General features: G+C 36.0%; 2 protein-coding genes and 1 gene segment (V, D, J or C); 1 reads left to right on the plus strand and 2 right to left on the minus strand.

The window, feature by feature from the left end:
- Positions 1–955: 955 nt before the first annotated feature.
- LOC137077244 (Ig kappa chain V-V region J606-like) lies at positions 956–2,888 on the minus strand. The segment is given in 4 exon segments: positions 956–1,155; positions 1,744–1,781; positions 2,320–2,670; positions 2,849–2,888. Coding segments are annotated over 4 exon segments (555 nt in total).
- A 3,538-nt stretch (positions 2,889–6,426) lies between these two features.
- On the plus strand, positions 6,427–7,966 carry nitr9 (novel immune-type receptor 9). Its single transcript, XM_067432711.1, has 4 exons — positions 6,427–6,692; positions 6,773–7,117; positions 7,327–7,671; positions 7,764–7,966. The coding sequence occupies exons 1-4, from the start codon at positions 6,656–6,658 to the stop codon at positions 7,964–7,966; spliced, it is 930 nt and encodes a 309-aa protein (XP_067288812.1). The 5' UTR covers positions 6,427–6,655.
- Positions 7,967–14,764: 6,798 nt separating this feature from the next.
- Positions 14,765–19,855, minus strand: nitr8 (novel immune-type receptor 8). 2 transcript variants are annotated; one of them, XM_067445227.1, is made up of 9 exons: positions 19,704–19,855; positions 19,077–19,427; positions 18,592–18,948; positions 18,202–18,294; positions 17,668–17,832; positions 16,154–16,318; positions 15,739–15,864; positions 15,571–15,620; positions 14,765–15,355 (listed from the first exon to the last, which is right to left on the minus strand). In XM_067445227.1, the coding sequence occupies exons 1-5, from the start codon at positions 19,732–19,734 to the stop codon at positions 17,720–17,722; spliced, it is 945 nt and encodes a 314-aa protein (XP_067301328.1). In that variant the 5' UTR covers positions 19,735–19,855; the 3' UTR covers positions 14,765–15,355; positions 15,571–15,620; positions 15,739–15,864; positions 16,154–16,318; positions 17,668–17,719. The 2 variants fall into 2 exon arrangements, 1 of the variants encoding a protein (XP_067301328.1); XR_010905271.1 differs by lacking the exons at positions 18,202–18,294; positions 18,592–18,948; positions 19,077–19,427; positions 19,704–19,855 and adding an exon at positions 18,056–18,098 and having other exon boundaries at positions 17,668–17,845.
- Positions 19,856–19,875: the final 20 nt, after the last annotated feature.

Consider the following 19,875-nt stretch of genomic DNA (forward strand, 5'->3'; position numbering starts at 1 on the left):
GGTCTAGGTTTTGATGGGGCATGTGTGATTTGGAGCCTCAGAAATGCCTAACCATTTGACCTCCGATTATTACATGTGACCCTGGAGTCATAAGAGTCCATTTTCTTTTCTTATTGAGACTATACATCTTCTGAAAGCTGAAGAAAGAAGCTTTTTATTGATGTCTGTATGTATGTATGTATGTTTTTTTATTTATTTTTTAGGATATGTCAATATTTGTCCAAGATAAATCTGGAATCTGAGGGTGCAAACAAAATCTAAATATTGGGAAAATCACCTTTAGAGTTGTCCAAAAAGTCCTTAGCAATGCATTTTACTACTTATAATACATTTGATATATTTACATTAGAAATTTACAAAATATCTCCATGGAATATTACTTAATATCCTAATGATTTTTGACTGAATAAAAAATTATATATTTGACCTATACAATGTATTGTTGGCTTTTACCACAAAAATACCTGTGCGACTTTGGCACTAAAAGTGGTTCTTGGCTTGTAATCATAGGGGAACCACTTTTGGTGCCGAATTGCTCGATATATTAAAGGTGCTCTACAGCATCTTTGTCAAATGGTGATATGTAGAACCCATAAGAGGTGCCATATCGCATTTTATTTCTACCTCAATAATGCTGCTAAACGGCACCAACATTAGTTATTTGGCGTGTAAAGAAACCTTTAAAGGGTCTTTTAAGGTTCTTTGTACGGCAGTGGTGCTATATAGCACCTTTACCACCCCAAAGAACCACTGAAAAAACGCTGAAGAACCATACAGGGGCTTAACATGTTCTGTATATGGTAACGGTGCTATATAGCACTTCAGTCATCCCAAAGAACTGCTGAAGAACCGCTGAAGAACCAAGATTTGGTGCTATACCGCACTTAAAGGGGTTCCCTATTTGATTACAAGCCAAAGAACCACTTTTGGTACAATATCACTTTTTTTTTTTTTAACAGTGTATGACTCCTTTGTAATAAATAAAATAAACTGGGATATTTTCTGGTGTTAAAAATAAACCATAGTTCATTAACAAATAAGTTTCGGGTATTTTGAAGTAGTGTCGGTGTGCACAGCAGTCGTGTCCTCAGTTTGTCTTCCCGCTGTTCTGGGTCTCTTGAAATGCACCGCAGCATATTCTACTGAATCATTTTCCTGCAAAGAAGCAGAAATGTGTTTCAAGAATCTAATCCAAGTCATCATGAGGTTTTTATTTCTTTTTTTTTCTCAAGCCTCTGTTTTCCTCTGTCTTTGGCCAAAATAAAATAATAATAAACCAAAGAAAAAAGAGCGTTCACGTCCTTAACTGCCAACAAAAATAGAAATAATAATGTTTGTTCAGAATCATAAAATAATTGTTAATACCATAAAACAATTAAAAAATATACAATACAAATCTTTAATGCTTTTAATGCACATCAAATGTTGACACAACTTAATTTATTAAATTGCAGATCACATGCTTCAATGTATGTTCGGCAAAAATCAAAAGCATGTCCAACAGAGAGAAGCATCGCAGTTGTTCATTTCAAATCAATTAATTCGTTTCATCTCGTTCTTTATAAAAAGGTAAAAGAAACCAGTGCGGGAGGAAACACAACTTCAGCGTCTCTCTAAGAGTACAATGGCAGTTATTTTAAAAAGAAACAGAACAAAGACGGAGATTTGCTTGATCTCATTTCTACTTTGAGATATTTTGAAATAGTTTGTAGTCTGTAATATAATCAAAGTCTGTGAGTTTACCTTTTCATCTTCGTGCTGTTGTGTTTGACATTCAGAGACTGCTGCAAACCAGAGAAAAAGACAATTAGATGCTGTTAAGATATCCATTTAAATGTTACATTTGTGATTGATCTGTTACCTTTTTTATCCTTCTGCTTTTTGTGTTCATTGATAATCCCCATAATTAGAGAAATAATACATGTAAAAAAAATTATGCCACCAAATAGGAGGGTCAGGGTGAAATATATATCTCTAGAACATTCCTCAGTAGACACGGGTGATTCCTCATCATCTGTGAATAAGTGGACATTTCAGTTATGCACTTTAAGTGACGCCACAAAAAACACATTATATATATATAGTAGAGTACAAAAGAGAGTAAACAATAAACAATATCTGCAGATTTAATTAAGCATTGAAAGGAAAAAAAACAATCATACCCTTTTTTGAGCTTCCTGTGTCATTTTCGTCTGATGTGACATTCGTTTCAGAAATTTTCTTTTCTGGAAAAGTACTATCTGTGGTGTTTATGAGAAAAAAAAGAGCAATAAACATCATACAAAAATTGCAGTATAGTAAAAGAGCTTCAAAGAGTACCTTTCACTTCAAGCCGGGTTCCATTGCCAAATGTCATGCGATATCCCGGAGCTCCACAAAAGTAGAAGCCAGAATCAGAAATACGTACATGGTTTATTGTTAGAGAGGTGTTTTTCCTAAACTGATGGATAACCATTTGGTCTTTTGTAAAACCATTGAAATATGTCGGCTCTACTGTCTTAAGACTTTCGGTGTATAACATTTGCACAATAGTCTTCGGTACATCACCGTTAGTTTGTTTAAACCAGTACAGGTTTCCAGCAACGTGGATATCATGTGGACACCACATAGTGACACTTTGTCCTGGCTGAACTTTTATACTTGCTACAGAAAACATTACTTGGAGAAAACCTGAAAAACATTAAACAAAAAAAGTAAAACCATAGCACACCACAAAACAACACTTTTACATTCAAACTGTCTCCCCATTTTAATAACTCTCCAAAGATTTAATTAAATGTCTCACGTCATAGAATTATAGTTTACAGTAGATAATACAGTAGATAATAGAGTAGATGATAGTTCTTACCCGCCCCAAAGAACAATACTGCTTTTGAAATAGGTAACATTTCTGCTCTGAGTCAAACCAGAGCTGAAGAGGAAATTAAGTGGGCGATATCAATGTGTTTTATATATAAGAAGGAGGAGTGGCTTTTCGCACAGAAAAAGATGGTAGACCTGCCAATGAAAAGGCCAGTCAAGGGTCAGACCCACACAGAGCTGAGATACAAGAAATCTCTATAGAGATCATAATCAAATACAGAATATGGACTGATAAAGGCACTATTACACTACTCTGTTTAGTCTTCTTTTATTTAGTGAGATTGTGAGATAATTAATACATACACTCACCTAAAGGATTATTAGGACACCATACTAATACTGTGTTTGACCCCCTTTCGCCTTCAGAACTGCCTTAATTCTACGTGGCATTGATTCAACAAGGTGCTGAAAGCATTCTTTAGAAATGTTGGCCCATATCGATAGGATAGCATCTTGCAGTTGATGAAGATTTGTGGGATACACATCCAGGGCACGAAGCTCCCGTTCCACCACATCCCAAAGATGCTCTATTGGTTTGAGATCTGGTTACTGTGGCGGCCATTTTAGTACAGTGAACTCATTGTCATGTTCAAGAAACCAATTTGAAATAATTTTTTGCTTGGTGACATGGTGCATTATCCTGCTGGAAGTAGCCATCAGAGGATGGGTACATGGTGTTTATAAAGGGATGGACATGGTCAGAAACAATGCTCAGGTAGGCCATGGCATTTAAACGATGCCCAATTGGCACTAAGGGGCCTAAAGTGTGCCAAGAAAACATCCCCCACACCATTACACCACCACCACCAACAAGGCATGATGGATCCATGCTCTCATTCTGTTTATGCCAAATTCTGACTCTACCATCTGAATGTCTCAAAAGAATTCGAGACTCATCAGACCAGGCAACATTTTTCCAATTTTCTTTAACTGTCCAATTTTGGTAAGCTTATGCAAATTGTAGCCTATTTTTCCTATTTGTAGTGGAGATGAGTGGTACCCGGTGGGGTCTTCTGCTGTTGTAGCCCATCCGCCTCAAGGTTGTGCGTGTTGTGGTTTCACAAATGCTTTGCTGCATACCTCGGTTGTAACGAGTGGTTATTTCAGTCAAAGTTGCTCTTCTATCAGCTTGAATCAGTCGGCCCATTCTCCTCTGACCTCTAGCATCAACAAGGCATTTTCACCCACAGGACTACTGCATAGTGGATGTTTTTCCCTTTTTACACCATTCTTTGTAAACTCTAGAAATGGTTGTGCGTGAAAATCCCAGTAACTAAGCAGATTGTGAAATACTCAGATGGTCTGGCACCAACAACCATGCCACACTCAAAATAGCTTAAATCACCTTTCTTTCCCATTCTGACATTCAGTTTGGAGTTCAGGAGATTGTGTTGACCAGGACCACACTCCTAAATGCATTGAAGCAACTGCCATGTGATTGGTTGATTAGATAATTGCATTAATGAGAAATTGAACAGGTGTTCCTAATAATCCTTTAGGTGAGTGTAGGCCTATTAATCATTTTTCAGCCTTGAAATTGTATAAACTATAAATGAAAGTACTGATGTCACTATATGGTTACTTGTTAGCCTAAAGTAACCTACTGTGTACCTTATAGACCAGGTTGAAGGCCTGGTTAACTTCATTTGATGTTACACTCGATGCCCTTTGCAAGTCAAATGAAAATACTTTTTTTTTTTTTCTTGAGTGTGCATTGTTTATTTGCACTTATTTTTGTGTTAGGCCATTTTAATACAAATGTGGGTTAAAATTAAAACCTCAATGGTGGGTTTCACAGACAAGGCTTAAGCTAGCTCCAGACTAGAATGCATGTTTAAGCTGCCTTAACTGAAAGCAACTTCTTAAAATATGTCAATGTCATTGTTTTGTCTTAAGATGCCCACAAGTACATTTATAAAATCTACTTAAATTCTAATTCTAATTTAACTAAGGCCTAGACCTGGTTTAACCTAAGCTCTGTCTGTGAAACCAGACCATAATTAGCAAGTCAGAGATTGTCATCCCTCACTGTAGCCCCCTAGTGGTTTTCACAATCATAGCCAGTATCCTCCTTTACAAAAACACATTGCTAGATGGTGGGTGGGTCTATATTGCTCAGTTGATTAATAACTTGATGACAGTCTTGAAATAAAAAATGCTAATGCAAAAATACTGCTGCTGCTTATAAAACATGCAGAATGCTTTGTGCCACTAAATAACTAATTAATAACATATAAGATACACAGTTATTCATACACTCTCTGATGGACAAACTTGGACACATGATCAGTTGTTTCTGGGCTCCATTGGGTGTTTCGGGTCATTCAAGAGAAAAAGACCATTGCAATTTCTGTTTCATGATGCCTTTAAAGGTCGCAAAAAGTCGAACCATTGGTCATTTTATCACTTTAGGGTTCATTTTATTCTTAATTTTCCATAAGGGATTTTGCACAGCTGGGCATTGGTGGTGTGTGCATTCATGTATTTTTTTCCCCCCCGTTCACATTTATTCATTCCTTGTTCTAAACGCTTTATATATTTATTTAAAAACGTATTGTAAAATACCAATGCTGATGAAACCACCATTTAGTATGCCACACTGGACTTAAAACAACAGAAAAACTAATTTTGCCTCTAGGACTGACATGAAGCTACTTGTAATAAATGGTAGTTTAAAACAAGAATTTTGGTAACACTTTAGTTTAGGGAACACATATTTACTATTAACTACGACTTTGCCTCAATAAACTCCTAATTTATTGCTTATTAATAGTTAGTAAGGTAGTTTTTGTAGCATTAAAGTAGGTATTGGCTGGGTTAAGGGATGTAGAAGAAGGTCATGCAGAATAAGGCATTAATATGTGCTTTATAAGTACTAATAAACAGCCAATAGCCTAGTAATATGCTAATAAGCAACTAGTTAATAGTTAATAACTGAACCTTAAAATAAAGTGTTACCAGAATTTTTTTAACTTTTACAGGACATAAGAATACATTATCATATAGCCTTTCACAGTTTTTGCTATAAAGTTGTCAGACATCAGTGAGGTATCACACAGAAATTTGAATTATAAGTGTGTAAGTTATTTACTCAAACAGTCAGTTGACTCAAATAAATTCTACTACACAGGTGTTTATGGCAGATGGCACACTTGTGGTCTCATGCATGTGTGCCTGTGAAGCCACAAGGCTAATGCAAGTGAGCGTGTGTGTTTGTTTTTTGTGGTCATTATAGATCTGAGCAGTTTAATTCAATTCTTCATTGAAGATTTAGTGTAGCCTTTTTAAAAGGAGCTTAATTTATATCAAACCTTACTTACTATTGCTTAGAAATGCTTGACATTTAGACATTTACACACCGTCGTATCACAGTTTTGATGACAGCACACTTTTGTGATCACGTTTATTTCTCTTCATCATGAAGTCAAGAGACACTTCCTTAGAACGTAATAAGGTCGGCAGAAGTTGTGATTCATCAGAAAACCACAACTAGCACACTGCCTTTGTCTTTACATTTTTATAAATCATTCTCACTAAATATTTCAATTTATAAACAGTGGCAATGGTACATGGACTTAATAGAAGTCTACTAGTGTGCTTCTCATGAGCAATTATTTGTCTCAGAAGTGAAAAATATAATTATCTCTAAAGGAAAAGGTCAGTGGGGGAAAAGTCTGGTTCAGCACTTTTTGACACACGCATCCGCTCACATCATTTATTGCTCCTCGGCTGGTGTTCATTTTGTCATTGCTCTGCTGTTCTGTGCTCGTTTAGGGTCAAAATCAATCCAGATATGATAAACTTCAGAGTTTTTCTTCTCTTTCCAATTGGTGAGTTGAACTGTTTTTTTAATGTCAACTTCGATGTGTTTACTTTATTTAAGCTAAACCATTTTGCTTGTGACTTTTAGGTCTTGTTGCAACACACCTGAACAACCCACCTGTGTATGCTAAACCGGGAGAAACAATTAATTTACCTTGCTCTTACCAGAGCCAAATAGCCATGCACTTCTCATGGTATAAGCATGAACCTGGACAGAGTCCCAGACTCATCTCCACCATCTACAAGTATGATAATAATGCCCGGTTTTACCATAATTTCAAGAATAATTCACGCTTCTCTGTGCTGAATGAAAAAGGTGTGCATCATTTGGTGATAAGAAACATACAGATCTCAGATTCTGCAACATACTACTGTGGAAGTGCTTATTCCAACGTAATGGAATTTGTCGAAGGCACAGAGTTGATAGTTGCAGGTAATTATAATTATGATTACCTATAGTTAAATAGTTTTTAATATAATAAGTATTTATAATAGTTAAGTTATTGAATTGAATGCCAACTTTTAAAAGCTAAGTGCAATGTGTGATTTCAAGGAATAAATGCATGGGTAGTCAATGATGTCTTGCCTAAAACTTGCTCAGTAATGAAAATATTCATGATTGTATAACTTATTTTCATACAGGGTTGAAACGCTACCCTGTTGTAAAACAACATGCTTTCATTGAATCAGAATCTGGAGATTCAGTGACTCTTACATGCACAGTTTTAAATCAGAACTGTGTAGGAAACCACAGCGTGTACTGGCTCACACACGAATCACAAGAATCTCATCCACGAGTTATTAGGGCACATGAAACGAGCATTGATCAGTGTGATTGGATCTCTGAAGCTGGTTTTTCAGCACGTAGATGCGTCTACAGCTTCTCTAAGAAGGACCTCCATCTGTCTGATGCCGTGACTTTCTACTGCGCTGTCGCTGCATGTGGGGAGATGCTGTCCAGGAACGGAACAGAACTGGACATTCTCGGTATGTTTATTTATTTATCTTTTAAATGAATTGGGGGAAAATAGCACTTTTACAATGTGTTAATACCATACCTACAATTTTGCCTATTTCAGGTACCAATTCCACAGAACAGATGATGACTTTTGTTCTTCTTTCCATTGTTAGAACAGTCCTTCTTTTACTCACTATCGCCATTATTAGTCTTTGGTACTGCTTGAATTCAAAAAGAGTGTCAAAAGAGGGCTGTTCTCCGTCTGCCATGACTTTCAGAGATAGGCGATCCCGACCAGACGGAAGACCAGGACCCAGTTGTTAAAGTAATCTATTCCGATTGAATCAAATCTTGAAACTGGTTTAAATCTTCAGTTTGTGTTGTTCAAAACCTGTTTGTTAGATTGGGATACTTTTAATTTTAAAAAATCAGGATTATCCAAACAGAAGGTTAATTTCATGAACAAAAATTGCAACACAAATGCAAGCATTTTTATATTGTAATATACACATTTTTATTTTGCTCTTACATTTGTTTAACTGTTAAAGTAATAAGCTGGCACAATCATCAGAGATAAACCTGTTGAGTAGTTCCTACAATTGTATCCCTTAATGTTTATCTGTTTTGTTTTTGTTGTTGGTCATTGGGCTACGGAATCCCTAAAGGAGATATGGTTATGGGAAGGAAAATATGAGATGGAAATGTTTTAGTAAAACGTGATTTTGTGAAATTTTGGGGGGTCTTAAAAAATACTGACAATGGGTTATTTTGATGTGCAATTTCAGTTTTGTGTAGTGTGATAGAAATTGCAAAAATATGAATTCAGCGTTTTAAACCTAATTCACTTCAATAAAGATAGCTGTGCGTGCTACTCTTGTCATGAGCATCAAGGTATGTTGGCGCCGCTGTACACATTCCAATCATGTTTAGTCAAACTCAAAGATTTGTAGAAAAAATATAAACGCTGGAGGCCATGTGTGCAAAGTCCTTGAAATCCATTCTGCTGTTAGCATCATATATCCATGGCAAAAAGAAAACAAGTTTAATTAATTTTGGTTTTACTAAGAAATTGTTTAGTGATGCCAAGCCTATTTTGCTTAACTTAAACTATGGTGCACTGTAAACATTTTTTGTTGGTTTAACTTAAAAAAGTAAGCAACCTGGTTGGCTTTACATTTTGAGTTTATTGAAATTAAAAATTTGAGTTGATACAATGAAGGAAATTGGTTTTATAAATAGAAACTCAAAATATTATTGTATCTGAACCACATAAAAAAATGTGATAAATAATGAAAATAGCACTATTTGGCATGTTTCACTGTGTCATCAGAAATAAAACACACAATTACCCAATATGCTTACAAAATATTTTAATAATATTTACATTTACGCATTAAGCAGGCGCTTTTATCCAAAGCAACTTACAACTCAGGAGAACAGGAAGCGATCTGTCAAGAAGAGGCAATGAAACACAAAAAGTGCCCTAAATACCAAGATTTGTACACTACTCAGAGTAGCAAAAAACAGAAAAGGGAAGAAGAAAGGAGAAATAGAGGAGGAAAGAGTTTTTTTTTTTTTTTTTTTTTTTTTGCTGAGCGAAGGCTTCTTGTGGGGCTGTAGATTCGTAGGAGTGAGTCAAAATATGCGGGTGCTGAGCTTGTGGAAGATCCATAAGCAAGAGTCAGAGCTTTGAATTTGATCCGGGCAGCGAGTGGTAGCCAATGCAGAGAGATGAATAGAGGTGTGACATGAGCCCTTTCATTTGCAGCGGTTTGATTGCACAAGATGGAAGTCCAGCCAGAAGCGCATTGCAATAGTCCAGTCTAGAAATGACCAGGGCTTGGACAAGAAGCTGTGCTGCATGCTCCTTAAGGAACAGTCTGATTTTCCTGCTGTTGTGCAATGCAAACCTGCATGACCGAGCTGTCTTTGAGATGTGGTCTTTGAAGGACAGCTGGTCATCAAAGATTACTCCAAGATTTCTGACCGACCCTGAAGGAGTAATCAAAGATGAACCTAGCTGAATGGTAACATCGTGTTGTATGGTGGGATTAGCAGGGAAAACAAGCAGCTCAGCCTTTGCTAGATTGAGCTGCAGGTGATGTTTTTTCATCCATGCCGAGATGTCCGCCAGACAGCTTGAGATTCGTGCAGCTACTGTGGGATCATCTGGTTGAAATGAGAGGTAGAGCTGTGTCATCAGCATAGCAATGATATGAGAGACCATGTGGCTGAATGATGGGTCCCAATGATGTAGTGTAAATGGAGAAGAGGAGAGGTCCAAGCACTGAGCCCTGAGGAACCCCCGTGGTCAGTTGATGTATTTTGGATACCTCTCCTCTCCAGGCAACCTTAAAAGACCTACCTGTGAGATAGGACTCAAACCAGTGGAGAGGAGTCCCTGTGATGCCCAGAGATGAGAGGATGGACAGAAGAATCTGATGATTCACAATGTCAAAGGCAGCAGATAGATCAAGGAGGATGAGGACTGATGATTTGGATGCAGCTTTAGCCAGCCGCAGGGCTTCAGTAACTGAAAATAATGCCGTCTCAAGTGAGTGGCCCTTTTTGAAGCCTGACTGGTTTACGTCCAGTTGATTAGACTGTGAGAGGAAAGATGAGACTTGGTTGAACACAACTCTTTCAAGTGTTTTCGCAATGAATGGTAGGAGAGAAACAGGTCTGTAGTTCTCTACAAGTGATGTGTCTAGTGTAGGTTTTTTAAGCAGTGGGGTTACCCAAGCCTGCTTGAATGTGGTGGGGAAGATGTCGGTGGAGAGAGATGTGTTGATGTGTGTGAGTGCTGTTAAGACTGTAGGGGAGATGGCTTGTAGGAGATGTGAGGGGATGGGATCTAGAGGGCAGGTAGTGGGATGGCTGGAGAGGAGAAGTTTAGATACTTCATCCTCAGTGAGTGTAGAGAAGGAGGAGAGATGTTTGGCTGTGGATGTGGCTGATTCAAAATTGTGTGTGTGTGGAGGTGTGAACTGACTGCTGATGAGTGTGGTTTTTATAGGTTGTATTTATTCAATATTTATTCAATATTTGAATAAAGGTTGTCGATTCTCAATAATGTTCATTGTATTAAGTCAGATTTTTTTTATTTCAAATAACTTAAAATTTTAAGGCAACCGGGTAACTTATTTTTAAAATATTTTTTTTATAGTGTAGTTTGTGTTGTACATGCAAAATCCTCTTTATTTAGTGAACATACAACCCAAATCTATTAGAGGAAGTAGAAATATATGAACATATGCATTACCAAATAACTGATGAGGATTCAACAGGCCTATAATTATTTCATATACTGTAATCTGTTTATTATTGTAAAAAAAAACTAACTCAAAAAGATCAAATCCTTGTACAGTAGTAAGTACCATCAGAGAGTGTGCGGATCCTCATTGTGAAGTTGTAGATAGAATTCTAGATAATTCTCCCGAGCTTTGCTTGTACCAGTAGGCATTGTGTTGAGCACAGTTCTCAATAAACTGAACTGTACACTGTAGAGTGATGTTATCACCAAGATGCGCAGGTTTTAAATCAGGTTGCTGTAGAAATCTTCTTGTATTTGAACATTTTCTTTGAAAATTAATAACAAAAAATATAGCAGTTCAATTGTGTTAGTCTGAATGGCACTTTGATAAAAAAAAAATTGTACTTACCTGTTATCATCAGAAACATTCAGGGACTGAAATACAGCGCAGTCAACTTAATCACTCCACAATAATATGTAGCAACATCATCTTGTGACATTTGGAAAATGTTCAGATGATAAATTTCATTTCCAGCTGTCACACTGAGGCATCCATCATCAAATCCTTTTGAAAACTGAATATCATTCATATAATAAGACTTTGCTATAGGCTGTGGTTTCTTTCCTCATGTCTGCTTGTAACGCACGATGAGGTTAAAGGTGCCTAATGAACAATTGATTTAACCTTGCCATAGTGAAATAATAAGAGTTCAGTACATGGACATCACATACTGTGAGTCTCAAACACCATTGCCTCCTCATTCATATGTAAATCTTGTGAATCAAAAACACCACGAAAAAATAAGTGATTCTCAACATAACGCCACCTGTGACGCAAGCGTTGGGGATCATTTACATGTACGCCCCCAACATTTGCATCTGTCCAAACATGTTCATTGTCAGACGGAACTGACGGATCATCGGGATTGCAGGTAAACAAGACACTCGACGATAGCAAAAACAGCAGCTCTTATGGACACACTTCATGTTCCAGGCTGTTCAGGAGACCTGTCTACCCTTCCCACAGATAAAAAATGTCAACAGTCATGGTTGATGTTTATTGTAATCGGATACCACAACAATTTCATTCAAAATCGTTAATTTGTTTAATTTTAAGCAAGCTTATAGCTCAGCGTCTTAAACTAAAGAAAGTGGCAATGACAACTGTATTCCTGCGAGCAGTTAGTAGCAATTTTATCCACTTATTGACTGTTTAAACAATTTCTGATTAAAGTGAAAGTTTCTTAGAGAGACCGCATTGTCTAGATGATGCAAGATGCTTACAGTAACAATAGGAAACTCCAAGTACCATACAAAACTAAATAGTGTGTCTAATGACAAAGGGTAATATTAATTTGTATTACAAAATACAACCGTAGAGACATTGCTTACAGATTGTTTACTCGATCCTTCTAGCAAACGTCACCTTTTCCACCATATAAGTTTAAACGATATTCATTTGACAAGGCTATTCATTTAGTAAATATATATATATATATATATATATATATATATATATATATATTTATATTTTTGAGCACTTATGATGTTTTTGCATGCTTGTATTTCAGAGTACATCACAGTCACTGCGTAGCCTACATTGTGACTAACGTTATATAAACATGCAATATCGCTGATGAAAAAAGACGCGTCTAAAATCACTGGCTGTGGTTTTGTCTGAATGAAAGAAGAGCGTTCATGCTTGCGGTTGCCAGATTTCAGTAATTTAAAACCCCTAATCAGAACTTTTCTGTGAAAAGAACAGGTATATACTATCCGGTGTTTTAACTAAACATGTTCAATCTGGCAACCATATGCAGGTGAGCTTTCTCTCGCAAGCGGACGATCTAAAAACACCAATAAACAAATAGGCTGCATTTTATCAATCTCCATTTGAAATGTTCTGCTTAAAGTGTCATTCAGCTGGTCCGTGTTCTGTCAGGACTGACCACTGTCCCGCGTAGCGCGTGCACGCACAGCGTTTGAAGCAAAATGCATGCGTCCCGCAAATTGAGACCTTGTCACGCATAATTAATGCTTGCTCAAAAAGAAGTTGGTCGCTCTATATCCTCCAAAACGTCTTTCTCAATCGGACATGGAGAGTAAAATACGATGTCAAACGACACAGACTCACACTGCAAAAAATGCTTTTCTTTCTTAGTATTTTTGTCTTGTTTCTTGCCAAAATATAAATAAAAAAATATCAAGCAAAAGTGATTGTCTTGTTTTGGGAACAAATAACTCAAAACTAAGAGAGTTTTTGCTTAAAATCAGACAAATAATCTACCAATGGGATAAGAAAAATAATCTTAATTCAAACAGAAAACAAGAATAATTTTCTTACCCCATTGGCAGATTGTTTGGCTTAATTTTGAGCTATTTTTTCCCAAAACAAGACAATAATTTTTACATGTCTATTAAATGTTTCTTAATGTAAGAATTTTTACATATTTAGACTTGAAACAAGACAAAAATACTAAGTAAGAATGCTTTTTTTTTTTTTTTGCAGTGCAGACTTTACTAACATGGAAGTTCACCATCCTTCCTCCCCTTCTCGTTCTGTGAACCTCTGGAGTTAACTTTACTTTTAGTTTAACTTAACACATTTTTTTTTTTTTTTACTGTTCCTGTGGTGTTGAGCGACTTCAGTTTCTGTTAATCCTATAATTTTATATTATAATTGATTTAAAGTGAATAAATTGTAATGAAAAATAAGTAAAGTAAATTAGCTAAAGTAAATCGTAAGTGGAAGTGCATCTGTCAATTCATTGAATGTTCAAAATATTATGGGTAAAAATATATATGCATGAGCATACATCAGCAATTAGCCTACACATGTTTAGGGGAATAGGGCATTATTAATATACCATGTAAGGTGCTATGCGCTAGAAATGGGTAAACCTCTATTTGCCCGTCTGCCCGTGGGGTGGGGCACCGCCGCACCAGGCAGTGTCCCACATTGTCCCTCGGAAACATACCCTTTGTCCCCCTTGGACTTATTAGCAGGTGGTCACCCTCACTGAACAACTGAACTGCTGCTGCTGAAATAAGCCAATCAGAGCAGAGCTCAACATTAATATTAATGACTTTTCCAAATAAGGAACAACAGAGCATTACATCCTAGGGACAATTCGTATGTTCAAGTTCGTATGTATAATACGCCATAAAATGCGTATCATATGCACGCTGATGATTAGACTGATCAAAGAAAATGTAGTTTGAGCTGGTATACCTTGTCAGATGGCAAAGAGTTAAATTCATTGGTTAACCAACCAATGTAATAAAACTATGATCTTTTAAACAAGGCACATTTAAAAATATAAGAATTATTACAATATGTAAAATCTGAAGGGTTCATAACTTGATGACAATGACGAAAAGTTAACCGTATTTCTGGTTCTATATTTTTTTTTGCTTTCTTCTGTCTTGCAATGGGGTCAGAGGAAAAAAATGCATATATATACATTGAGCTTAGAGACGTTTGTACTTGCCCACAAGAACCAAATACTAAGACATACACACTATGTGGTTTCAGAGACAGGATGGGAAACAAAGTGGCCTATTTTTTAAAGTTCGCTTAAGGCTCAAACACAGGCCACCACAGCTTTAAAACTAAATGTAGAACTTAAGAATGCTTATGTAATGCAAAGTATCAGTTGTCCTAACTTTTATTCCAGAATGTCTGGCTTTTATATAACCTCTTGTTTTCCTGTTTGAATGATCATACTTTGTTCACTTTATTTATGGTATCACGAAACGAAAAAACATTTGTTTTTAAAGTGCCGGAATTACAATCTGCACAGCACATGTAAAGTACATGTTAACTTCCATTTTATTAAATATTGATTAAGAAAATGTGAAGTACAAATGCAATTAATAATAATGTTACAAAGTATATTGAAAGAATGAAAATACATATTGCAGGGGTAAAAAAAGTGTCTATCCAAGCTCAGCAGCAAAGTTTCTGCCTTACATTTTAAGTATAATAAACTTGAACGTTTAAGTCATTACAACTTTAATTGACTTAAAATAATGATTTAGGTCTTATATAACTTTATAAAACAATGGCTTGACTTATTTAGTTATAGAAATGTAAAGACACGTCATAACTTGTTGATCATGCAAGGCATTAGGTTGTGATTATTTTACTCCTTCAAAACTATTTTTGAATCATATTTTTTTTCTTTAAATCTGAAATTATTAAAAATAATGTTGTTGCCTCAAAATTACTTTACACGTTTTTAACAACTGTGCTGCATTCATCACTTGAAAACAAAATGAGAGAGGCAAGAAATGGCTCAGCTTTCTTCTGTGATGTTTGACACTTGACATTTAATGCTGGAGTAGATTGGATTCCTTCTTGTCTTTCTTCGCTCAATCGTTGAGTTCTCTCTACTTGTGTCGTTTTCAGGAAATTGGAGAGTTGTGTAGTTCAGGTTTAGACTCGATGAAACTCGATTCTGAGGGGGAGAGGGAGCACATTTTAGCAGAGCAACTTCGTCTGCTGCATTTCTGTAAGTAAAACGGTTAGCAGCACATGGTCATGGGCTCAATCGCACGAGAATGCATGAACTCATAAAATGTATACCTTGAATGCAATGCTTTGGATAACGTATCGAACCAAAGCCCTAATGCATACAGTTCTAAAAACACATTCATAAAACTTCTGACTTACAAGAGAAACGGCATCAGAGGCAGGCGTTTCTGAAGAGGGGTCAGAAACTTCTGAAAAAATTAAAACGTGCTTAGTTGTGTTGGGAAGGTAAAACAAGGAAGCAAAAGAAATAGGAATGGGAATAAAGCGAGAAACACCACAACTGAGCATTACAACGTTGAAATATACCTGCAAGCAATTCGCTCGTTCTTCTCAGTCTTTTACATAGAAATAGGTTGATAATTCCACTCAAGAGCAAAATGAGAGTATTGAAGACAAACACCACATGATAAGACCAGTTTTCACCTTGACTTTCTAAAACATGGGGGAATCATTTTGGTCAGGTATATAGTGAAAAAATCAGTAAGAAACACACACACAAATCTAAAAACAATGTTGGATATCAAAAACAGCACAAAGTGCACATTTTGAACATGCAAATAAACAATAATTGAGATAAGAAAACACTGCATTTGAGATACAGTACATGTACTTGAGGCACTTCTCTTTTGCGTCAATTTTAATAAAAAAAAAACAAACAAAAAAAACAAAAAAAAAAACAAACAAAAAAAATTCTTAGTAGTAATCACTGCAGTAGTCTTACCTTTTACAAGAAGATATCCACAGCTGGTTTGGTTATTCCGTTTACATTGATATTGTAAGAGTTCTTTTGATCTTTCAATTCTAAGCATGAAGTCATCTTGTGCATAAAAGCTTGAGGCACATTTTATAACGCTACAGGTTTTATAAACACTAGCAGCCGGTTCACCTACAGAGAAAAACCACGAGTTAGCCATTTAGTTATTTAAATAAATATGCATGCAGTACTCAGTTACTGACGGTGTAATGTAAATTCAAGAGGTAACTAACTTACACATGTTGTGTATGAAGAGCGACTCACAAGAGCAAATGATCAGAGCTCTGAGGCTTTGAGCAGGGCCTCTTATATAGACCGCCTTATCACCTTTCATCTGAAGAGGAGCCGTCATTAGTGTGTGCAAGGGAGTTTGGTTTTAACTGTGGTGAGGCTACAAACTCCCACGCCTAATATAGTAAATAGCCTAAAATGTCACTGGTGCAGTCTATTCAAAATTAGAAAGTAAATCTAAACCTAAATCATAATTGTGTAATATGTATTCAAAGGAAATACATACATTAATAACATGTATGTAATAACATATAATTGTTTTTTTTTGAAAACTCAGAGCTCAGAGCAAAACAATTGAATTAGCCAGTCAGACAAGGTTTAATGGATTGTTTGCTTAAAGGGGATATGTAGTTTTTTAAAAGATAAGTTCCCTTCAAAATTAAAATGTACTGATATTTTAGTCTTTTTTCTTAAGTCGAAAAGAAATATTTTTTTTTTTTTTTTTTTTTTTAGGAAAACATTCCAGGATTGTTCTCCATATAATAGACTTCAATGGCAACCAACTGGGTTGAAGGTCCAAATCAATGCAGTTTCAAAGGGCTTCAAAACCACTGAACGATCCCAACCGAGGAACAGGGTCTTACAGGGTCTTACCTAGTGAAACGATCGGCCATTTAAAAAATAAAAATAAATAAAATGTATATACTTTTTAACTTAAATTGCTCATCTTGGGCTGCTCTTCGGAAATTTGGCCTGAGTTATTCACTTGCATTATATGACTGGCACACAGCAACGGTTGGAACTACAAATCTTCATTTGTGTTAATAAGGCCCCACTTTATTTTGACTTTACTTTATTCCTTAATAAAAATTGGTCTCAGCAGCTTTGTGAATAGGTTTTAAGAGAAAACTCATAACTAAGAACGTTTACTGCCATTTAGGAGAACTCTTAATGGTAAGATAAAATGTTTTATGAATAGGGCCCCTGAGGTGTTGACTTTCACTACCCAAAATAAGCAGTATTTCTGTAACAAAGCCCATGAAAATAATATTATATAATTTATAAAATACAACAAACAAACTAAATATGATTTTATTAGCAAAAGGTGTAAGGACACAGACAACATAAGGATACATGAGGGTTTATTTCAAAATGGGCTTAAGCAAGGGAGGATGCAGACTAAATGATTGCCATGTTAATGGGTTTTATAATGTTATATTGTAAAATGATCATACTTTATGCATTTGCACCTTTAGGGATAACTCAAGAACAGAAAACAGGACAGGACTTCCAGTAGTTTTTTTAGGACCTGATCTTTGAGTAGACGTCTTTATGCTGTGAAATGTTGTGTTGTTTATCTCCTCTAGAGGGCCGTGATTTACTCCTGAAACTCACAGACGTGTAAGTCAACGCATCTGCATCGCCAACCTGATGAAGAAAGATTTTTCCAATCCATTTGTTCATTTGCTGTTACATCGTTTTTTTTAGTAAAGTGAACTCAAGTAAACTAAAGTAATAAACTAAAATGATTTAAACACTGACAATATTAATAACTGGAGAAGAAACAAACCCATCTTCGAAAATATAGCATCAAAAGACATCAAACTTATCGCTGTAAATAAAATGGTGAGGACTTACCCGAGTACCTTCAGATGGCTCACAAGATCTGTTAAAACAGGCTAAAAAGTATGAATGTTAGCTTTATAGTTCTGAAAATAAGAAAGATTCAAAAATAGTTTGAAAAAATGTACTTATGATACCTGATGATCTGTCCTGGTCTTTACATCGCACGGCCAAAAGTAAGATCATTATCATCATAGAAATAATGTTTGATGAGACCAGTATTAGAAACAATGGAGTTGCTGTCGACTCACTTTCTGCAAGAAAACATTGTTTTACCAGACTTTATATTAAACATCAGAATGTGTTTAAAAATCTGTATTGAATGTAATTTTTGGACCAGTAAATGGCACAGTATTACACATCTCTACTGATTTTCTTTCATAAAACAAAACGGTTTGAGTGATACAGTAGTGTACTGGTAAGGAAACAAACATTCATAATTTAACAAAATTACCTGGCATGAATTATTAGAAATTAAATCATTAAGATACCAATCGAAAATAATTATTAATAAACAAACTGCAAGTCATAAATAGGGTTTAACACTTTACCAGGAATGATTTCCAGATGAGTTCCTTTTCCAAACAGTATCTTTCCGCATGCGAACACAGCACAGTAGTAGACGCCAGCTTCAGAGAGGCTGAGGTTGCTCTTCGTGAGGGTGTAAACACAGGTCTGTGTAGTAGAATCATCCTCACAGCTCTCTTCATGCTGTTTCTTTAGATCTCCATCAGTGTAAATGATGGCAGGACGGGATTCATCTGCAGCCTCTCTGAACCAGTGTGTGTGCCGTCCTCCTGCACATTTCTCATCTACCGTTTGGACTCTACACATGAGGGTGACGTTGTCTCCGCTGTGAACTTTAACTGAGACAGGCTCCTGAAGAACTGTCGTTGAGGCGTGTTCTTCTTTAAAGCAAAACCAACAGTATTTATTTCTTTTTTGTGTGTGTGTGTGTGTGTGTGTGTGTGTGTGTGTGTGTGTGTGTGTGTGTGCATTATGTTACAGGTATAATACAATGAAAGGCAACACGTACCATGAAGCATCAAAAATGTTCCAGGTCCAAAATACAGCTCTCCCAACCTTATCACACCACAAAAGTATGTTGCTATATCTTCCTTTTTAGTCGAAGAAATGTGTAAATTATAAATTCCTTTTTTTATTGTGACATTAAAACGGCCATCAGTATTTCCATCAACAAAGTCAGCCTTTGTCAGGTAAATGTAACTTTTTGAAATGGCTTGAAGTGTCTTTCCCATCTCCTGCTTGTACCACACCATATTGTTAAAATCCGTATTGGGTAAGTAGCACTCAATAGTGACATTATCGCCAAGTTTAGACGTTTGCAAACGTTTTGGCTGCGCAATGTTTTGTGCCCCAATGCAACCTGAGTGCAAAAAGTAGAAAAGATGTGTTATACAATCATTTTACATAAAGATGATGATTTTAGAATTTAAGTTGCTTTGTATAACACATCTTTTCTACTTTTTGCACAGGTTGCATTGGGGTGAAAAGTAGAAAAGATGTGTTATACAATCATTTTACATAAAGATGATGATTTATAATTTAAGTTGCTTTGTATAAATGTCTGATACAAAATTATAAAAGTTCAATTATCAAATGATTATTCAGTAATTTATATCAAACCATCAATCATACTTACAAATGAAGGTGAGGAATAAAACTGCGCTCATGTTGCTTTGATTTGCAAGCAAAGAATAAGAGAGGGCAAGGTGCACAATCTAAGCAACTAAATCAAATGGAAACTGATCCTGGACGCGATTGGTTATTGCCAAATATTCTCATATGACAACGTCAAATTTCATTGGCTGTCC

This window comes from Pseudorasbora parva, chromosome 1, assembly GCF_024679245.1.
Source record: "Pseudorasbora parva isolate DD20220531a chromosome 1, ASM2467924v1, whole genome shotgun sequence".
Classification (NCBI taxonomy): domain Eukaryota; kingdom Metazoa; phylum Chordata; class Actinopteri; order Cypriniformes; family Gobionidae; genus Pseudorasbora; species Pseudorasbora parva.

Bases quoted from the DNA above. Each gene is read 5' to 3' on its own strand.
- nitr9 (XM_067432711.1), top strand. From the start codon at position 6,656: ATGATAAACTTCAGAGTTTTTCTTCTCTTTCCAATTG. The intron at 6,693-6,772 runs GTGAGTTGAACT...TGTGACTTTTAG, and splicing joins TTTTCTTCTCTTTCCAATTG to GTCTTGTTGCAACACACCTG. The intron at 7,672-7,763 runs GTATGTTTATTT...TGCCTATTTCAG, and splicing joins AACAGAACTGGACATTCTCG to GTACCAATTCCACAGAACAG.
- nitr8 (XM_067445227.1), bottom strand. From the start codon at position 19,734: ATGAGCGCAGTTTTATTCCTCACCTTCATTT. The intron at 19,428-19,703 runs GTAAGTATGATT...TTTTGCACTCAG, and splicing joins TTTATTCCTCACCTTCATTT to GTTGCATTGGGGCACAAAAC. The intron at 18,295-18,591 runs GTAAAGTGTTAA...GTTTTCTTGCAG, and splicing joins TCATCTGGAAATCATTCCTG to AAAGTGAGTCGACAGCAACT.